At 32.1% G+C, this 7,759-nt stretch overlaps 2 protein-coding genes across 11 annotated transcripts in view; one reads left to right on the top strand and one right to left on the bottom strand.

The window, feature by feature from the left end:
• The window catches only part of LOC102600145 (8-hydroxygeraniol dehydrogenase-like), a 32,643-nt gene that overhangs the window by 11,427 nt on the left and 13,457 nt on the right, over positions 1–7,759 (bottom strand). The window lies entirely within an intron of this gene.
• LOC102597082 (TMV resistance protein N-like) overlaps positions 3,599–7,759 on the top strand; it is a 15,149-nt gene continuing 10,988 nt past the window's right edge. For 9 of the 10 annotated variants that reach the window (XM_006367113.2, XM_006367111.2, XM_006367110.2 and 6 more), the window contains exons 1-3: positions 3,665–4,191; positions 4,367–5,459; positions 5,640–5,927. In XM_006367113.2, coding sequence (XP_006367175.1) covers positions 3,680–4,191; positions 4,367–5,459; positions 5,640–5,927 — 1,893 coding nt within the window. In that variant the 5' untranslated portion in view covers positions 3,665–3,679. Of the gene's footprint in view, positions 4,192–4,366; positions 5,460–5,639; positions 5,928–7,759 lie in introns of all 10 variants that reach the window. The other variant, XM_015305281.1, reaches the window with a different exon arrangement.

Consider the following 7,759-nt stretch of genomic DNA (forward strand, 5'->3'; position numbering starts at 1 on the left):
GAGTGGCCAAGCATGAAAAGTAGAGTTCATTGTATTGAAGATAAATAACCTGACAAAAAACTTATTTTAATAAATATGTACATTGGTAGAAGTAAGTAGGAAATTTCTTGGAAACTTTAATGCAATATGCACACAATGAACCACTAAAAGTACAAGCAAATAAAGGTGCAAAGAAAAAACAAGGGTAATTTTTATGGCACCGACAACATGACTTGACTTCATCAATTCATTGCGAAATCAAGTCTAATTTACTTTATAGTTCATAGTTTCTACCATAAATACTAATTCACTTTATAATAAATTACATTGTGTATTGTTAATTAATAATTTTGTGCCAAATTTCAAGTCAGATACACTATTCTTTTAGATATCAAGTCAAATACATGTATCAAAGATACTAGATACATTCTAAAATACAAATACGTATGATCCAATTTCTCTTTGTGTAGATGGATAGTGGGTTCTTAACCATAAATGAGAAGAATTAAATACTAGCAATTATTACTCCTTACTATTAAGTTAACCCTATTGCTGATTAAATTAACAACATTGATCTATCGAGGAGTAATAGAAATTTAAGAGATGGTGAAACGTACTCATATATATTCAATTGTGATAGATTCAACCTATCAGTAATAAATGTATGGTTAAAACCCCATTGGATTTGTGGAGCTGAAATTTCTTAGAATGTATTTTTTATTTTATTTTTGTTTTTTTATCTGGTATCTGGTACCGCATTGAAGCTCGACTATTCTGAATTCACGCCACTTATGGCCCCATTTGGAGGAAATTAAGCACTCCATACCTAGGACTTTTTCATACCGAGGGCTCGAACTCGAAACCTCTGATTAAGTGAGGAACAGCCTTTCCGCTCCGCCACATCCTTTGGTGGTTTTTTAAATGTATGGTAAAAAATTACACTAGATAAAGGGAGGTTGGTGTTTGTACTTGTGGATCAATAAATTTCTCAGCGGAATTAGGAATTTAGTGAAGGGTGTGCAAATATTTTTCTTAGTTATGTTAAGTGTGTAAAAAAATTAAATATACACTTGTAATAACAAATTAATATTTAATCTTGATATACCACATAATTTTCTAGCGATGTGTGTGCACCAAACCACCCTTCACCTTAAGTGGCTCCGCCCATTACAATAATTCCATTTAACTTCTCCTAAAATTTTGTTTCTTCTCATTTGGGACTCTTTTTCTTTGAAGCTTCATCCGTACTTTTAGCAGTCCATTTTGTAGTCCAGAGAGGGCAAGTTTATTTTTTGGCTGAAATTCCAAAATGACAACAAAAAAATATTAAAAAGCAAAGGGGTAAAGGCACATGATCCCCACACCTTACCCCAATTTTTTTAACGCGGTTAACAATGTAAAATGGAAGGCACGCGTGAGGCCCTTGTAAGGCGAATGGCTCCCACACCTTTATTTCTTTTTAGTTGTCTCACTGTGCTTTTCGAGAGTTGGGTGACTTTTTCCAATTTTTGTTGGAATTTGTCAAGTTCATGCACAATTGTCAGCACTTTAATCCATGTCACAATTAAATATAAATGTGTGGAAGGCGTGAAGAAATTTCCTATTACTTACTATGGAAATTTACCAGTTGACTATAGAGAGAAGTGAAGATACTCGTAAAACAATTACAAGAGTTATTTGTACAAACTTTTGACAAAAAGGAAAATAATCACCTTTTAAATTAATATGGCGATTTGATCCTAGAAGAACTCTTGAAAGCATTCAAATACTCTCAAGTTGCCCTCGTTATTTTCCCTTAAATAAAAGGAAAGATATACGTTCTTTTCTAAGCGGACTGAAAAATAAAAAAATAAAACAATCATATTGAAACAAATTGAGTATTTTCTATTTCCATCCAGTGACAAGTTTCTCTGTTTGTTACAAAACAACTAGATTCTTGGCTTGAGAAAAGAAGTTGGGTATACGATAATCCAATCTTCTTGAACCTACAAATATTTATCTAACTCCCGTTTTAATAGAAGTGATGTGACATCTCTCTTGAAATCAATGTAGCTCAAGTGGTCGAGCAACTATTGATAGGGTATATCGTTTGTTTCTTATCCGTCATTATTTTTGGAACTAACTAAAAAAGAAAGTGAATCGATAAACTGAAACAGAGAAATTAGTTAATTACAATTTTTTCCAAATAATAATCAATCAAAAGCAGAGATATGGTCCAATTTTTCTTACAGTGAATCCATAACCATAAATAAAAAGAATTATTAGTTAATTACAATTATTAAATGAGAGATTGAAAAATAACAATAATTATGATAGAGTCATATAATTATTTCTTCATTCTTAATTAAATATTTTGAGTTTGTGCCTTGATTATTGACTAGTCCTTGTTAGGAAGTGTTTTACCCTCGATGTAAAACCTCTCGACACGAATTTGAATTAAGTCAAGTATCTATGCGGATACATAATACTAAGTAAAACTAACTCACAATAATTTGCTTCAATGGAGATATTTTTCAAGATATAGCCTTTCTTTGTAGCTTCATGCACTTACATTTTGAGATGTCCACTGTGTTCATTTTGCTGTGGAACCCATAGCAATAATTCAATTGGAGTAGACCCCGTCTTCCAAATTTTTTACCTACAAAACATGAAGACTAGACTTTCATTGAATATAAACAACCAGTCAAAAACAATAAATGTAGGAAATTTCTTGGAAACTCTAATGTATATCCACACAATGGACCACTAAAAATTGAAGTACAAGCACATACTAGTGCAAAGAAAAAAGATGGGCAATTTCTTTGTCAACGACAATGCGACTTGACTTCATCCGTTCATTGTGATGAAAGGTAAAAATCCATCAAAACTAGTAGGAGAAAACTATATAATTACACAAACATTTCTACTATAAATACTACTCCCTCTGTCCCAATTTATGTGACACATTTCGCTTTTCGATAGTCAAACAGTTTAAGTTTGACCGAAAATTTGCTCATGGAATCTTCAAATTTTTTAAAATGAAATTTATATATTTGTAAACTACATAAAAAGTATTATAAGTCTCAATAATTGATAATTCAAAATAATTAAAAGAAATATGAAAAAATTACGGTCAAAGATAGATTTGTTTGAATCTCGAAATCCAAAATGTGTCACATAAATTGAGACAGAGGGAGTAGTAACAGATTGAGAGAGGCTAGCGAAAGAGGGAGAGAGGTGAGCGAGAGAGGAGAGAGGCGAGCAAGAAAGTCAACATATATCTTTTGATACTAGATACACATATTTTTCTTAATACTAGATATATTATGAAATACAAATACATAGAGAGAGGGTGAGAAAGAGAGTCAGTGTATCTCTGATACATACGTGTCACACTTGAATATACAATGTAATTGGAACAAATTACACCAAATTTGACCCGCATATATTTGAAATACATGTATCTGAGTGCCCAAAAGTAAAAATATGGTTCGAAAGATAATTTCAAAAACTAAAATAAAAATACGTAATTAGACTCTAAACTAGTGGCATTTGTATTGTTTGTTCGGTCCAATTTTTCTTTGTGCAGATGGATAGTGGGTCCATAACCATAGACTGGAATGTTTATTTCTTCTTTCCTCTATATAACTAATTTGTTCATCAATTGATCTCATCCGATCCATACACTTTACTTTTTCTTTTCAGATAATTAATTGAATCTATGGCATCATCTTCTTCTTCTTTTGCGAGTAATTCACAAAACTGTCCTCGATGGAAGTACGATGTCTTTCTAAGTTTCAGAGGAGATGATACCCGGAATAATTTTACGAGTCACTTGCACAAAGGCTTGAAAAATAGGGGAATATTCACCTTTCTAGATGATGAAAGGCTAGAGGATGGCGATTCCATCTCAAAAGAACTCGTGCAAGCGATAGAAGAGTCTCAAGTTGCTGTAATCGTTTTCTCAAAGAATTATGCTACGTCAAGGTGGTGCTTGAATGAACTAGTGAAGATTATGGAATGCAAGGAGAAAGAAAATGGACAAACAGTTATACCGGTCTTCTATTATGTGGATACATCACATGTTCGATACCAAATTGAGAGCTTTGCAGAAGCATTTGTCAAACACGAATCGAGGTATAAGGATGATGTTGAGGGGATGCAGAAGGTTCGAGGATGGAGGAATGCCCTAACTGCTGCCGCAGATCTAAAAGGACATCATATTCATGACAGGTAAGTTGGAAACAAATAATTGCTTTTGATGAAAAAAAATAACAATATGTTTCTATATATTACCCTGAACTATAATGTTTCCTATTTAATACGCTCTTGAACATTAAAAGTATGAAAATACTTTCTAATACTGGACTTCCTCACACTGTCAACAATCAATCTCTAATTTATGTAGGATTAATCAATCAAAGGAAATTGATCAGATTGTCGACGACATCACTTCCAAACTTTGCAAGAGTGCTCGTTCTTTATCTGATTTGAAAGATGTTGTGGGAATACATGCTCATTTAAAGAAACTAGAATCCCTACTTCAAATGGAAATCAATGATGTTCGAATTGTAGGAATCTGGGGAACAGGCGGAATTGGTAAAACGACGATAGCAACAGCCATCTTTGATAATCTATCTGAACAATTTGAAGCAGCTTGTTTTCTAGGGGATGTTAAAGAAAATGCAAGAAAGAATCAACTGCATTCTTTACAAAATATCCTTCTCTCTGAACTGTTAAGAAAAAAAGATGATTACGTCAATAATAAGTATGCTGGGAAGAGCGTGATTCCAAGCAGACTTTGTTCTATGAAGGTGTTGATTGTGCTTGATGACATTGATGAAAGAGATCATTTGGAGTATTTAGCAGGTGATGTTGATTGGTTTGATAAAGGGAGCAGAGTTATTGTAACAACTAGAAATAGACAATTGATAGAGAATAATGATGCAATATATGAAGTGCAGACACTACCTGATGATGAAGCTATGCAATTGTTCAATCAACATGCTTTCAAAAAGAAAGTTCCAGATGAGTGTTTTGAGAAGTTCTCATTGGAGCTAGTAAATCAGGCTAATGGCCTTCCTTTAGCCCTCAAGGTGTGGGGTTCTTTGCTGCATAAGAAAGGTGTAGATAAGTGGAAAAAAATTGTAGACCAAATAAAGAATCACTCTAATTCAGAAATTGTTGAAAAACTCAAATTAAGTTATGATGGATTGAAGCCCGAAGAGCAAACAATATTTCTAGATATTGCATGTTTCTTCCGAGGAGAAAATAGAAAAGAAGTCATGCAAATTGCTGAGAGCTATGAATCTGGAGCTGAATACATATTGGATGTCCTAATTGATAAATCCCTTGTGTTCATCTCTAAATATGATAAGATTGAAATGCATGACTTGATTGAAGATATGGGCAAATACATAGTGAAAATGCAAAAAAAATCCGGAGAACCTAGCAGAATATGGAATGATGAAGATTTCAATGATGTGATGATGGACAATATGGTAAGTAAGCTAAACAATGCAATAGTATTAAATTTATTTGATGGTGCTGGCTCTTCAAGAACTTCAAGTACAATAATTAATATAAAACATGACAAAAATTTGCATTCGGGGGTAGAGTAAGAAACAATGATATTGATAAGTGGATTGTACATGATTTGTTGATTCATGATCTTTTTATAGGGGGCCAAGGCAGTGGAAGCAATCTGGCTTACTTGTTTTAGACAACTAAGCTTTAGCGAAGAGGCAATGAAAAATATGCAAAGCCTTAGGATGTTACGCATACGGTGTCCATGTGCTTCCCTAAGTGATTCAGAAGACGACTCTATTGAGTACCTGCCCAGCAACTTGCGTTGCTTTGTCTGGCATGAATGTGCTTGGAAGTTATTGCCAGAAAATTTTAATCCCAGAGGGCTTGTTCATGTTGATCTCCAATGGAGTTCATTGCATTATTTATGGAAGGAAACAAAGGTACCATTCTATTTTCAGATACTTTCTATTTTTAATTGTCCTAGAATTATAATTGTTCTCATACTAAACTCTGTGAATTGCATTTCCAACCTCTGCATCTAAAGAAGACACAATAAAAATATGTTGGCACAATTGAGTTCTGTGAAAATATTATATAAGGTATGAGTTATATCAAATCACATTGTAATGAGTATCACAAACTTTTCAACAAAAAAATATATAATTTGAAATATATGAACAGTCAATCTATTTAAATAACTTCTTTATCGTATGTAAAATGATTAGACAGTCCATGAACCTGCAAAATTTGGACAACAAAACTTGGTTTGGTAGTTAAAGTAATGATTAAACTTTATGTTATTAGGTCCAGAAATGTGATATAACACATGTAACCATACCAAAATGAGTATACAAAGATGATTAAATGGCTCCGATTTGACTATAAAAGAAAATTTCTACATACCTTACTTTGTAGTTATCAACTATTGTTTCATTCAATGACCGTTGATAATTAGGAACATTCTTAATGTTCATTTATATAAGAATTTAGCTTAAATTCATCATTAATACTAATTGTTAACCGAAGGAAATCAAATTTTTTGACAATTAATAGAATTTAATTAAATCATATATATCCTCTATTAAATATTAATGTTTACGTTATCTATCATTTGGCAAGTCATCACCAGAGGAATTAAGATTCTTTTTAAGATGATGAATGTATGTTATGTGAAGCTTTTTATCATTAAATATATATGATAAGTAGTCTTTAATATAATATCATTAGATAAGACATCCTCTTTTAATATTATCATTTTTATTTATACTAATATAGCCTAGTTCTAATATTTGTAATGTCTTTTTTAAAAATAAAATAACTATATATATATAGAATAGAGAGAGAGAGAACGTTAAAGAATTATTTTTTTTAGCATTGTTAACTATGAAAAGTTTGAATAGTTATGATAGTACGTTTTGGGCTTCTCCTCATTAGTTAGTAATAGAACAGTTGAAAGATCGGAGTAATAATAATGACTTTTAGATTATTAAAACTTATAAGTAATGAAAAAATAGCTTATTAATTAAAAATAAATAAGATTCTTCAGATATATATATATATATAAATAAATCAGCAATTTAAGATTATTTTAGTAATTCAATTTTTAACTTTGTTGCTTATGCAATATTATTAGTAATATTTTGTTTTTATTTAACAAAATATTGTTTTCCTTCTTTTGCTTGCCATTCGTCTATGCCTTTTTTTGTTTTTTTCAATCGAAGGGATAGTACTGTTTTGCATAAAAACTATTAAATTCAGCACATACATAGTCAATACTTAGACCTTAATATCATAAGAAAACCACTTCATAAGTAACCTTCAAGTATACTTGTGCAATGCATGGATAAGACCCCATAATCCCATCCATATTAAGTATCCCCTTTGGTCATCATAATCATACTTAACATCTCATGGTCTCATCCTTAGCTTAATTCTCGTAAACAAGGGAACCTTCACCTTTAGTCAACATATCAAGGATGGCAACTATAGCAACAATCCAAGCTAAGCATACAACATATAAGAGAGCACTTAATAAGTAGCTTCAAGTCATACTTGTGTGATGCATGTATAAGACCCCATAATCCTACCCATACTAAGTACCACTTTAGGCTATCATACTTAAATGATTACTATTCATCATTTCTAGACTACCAAGGAATAACACCCTATTAGGCTAGACCAAGCTACCAAAGGAATAGCACCATACTAGGCTAGACCATGCTACCATGGAAGGCATACTATCATGCAAGTCCAAGCTATACAAGGAAGGGTA

Source organism: Solanum tuberosum, unplaced genomic scaffold (genome assembly GCF_000226075.1).
Source record: "Solanum tuberosum cultivar DM 1-3 516 R44 unplaced genomic scaffold, SolTub_3.0 scf00734, whole genome shotgun sequence".
Taxonomy (NCBI): Eukaryota; Viridiplantae; Streptophyta; class Magnoliopsida; order Solanales; family Solanaceae; genus Solanum; species Solanum tuberosum.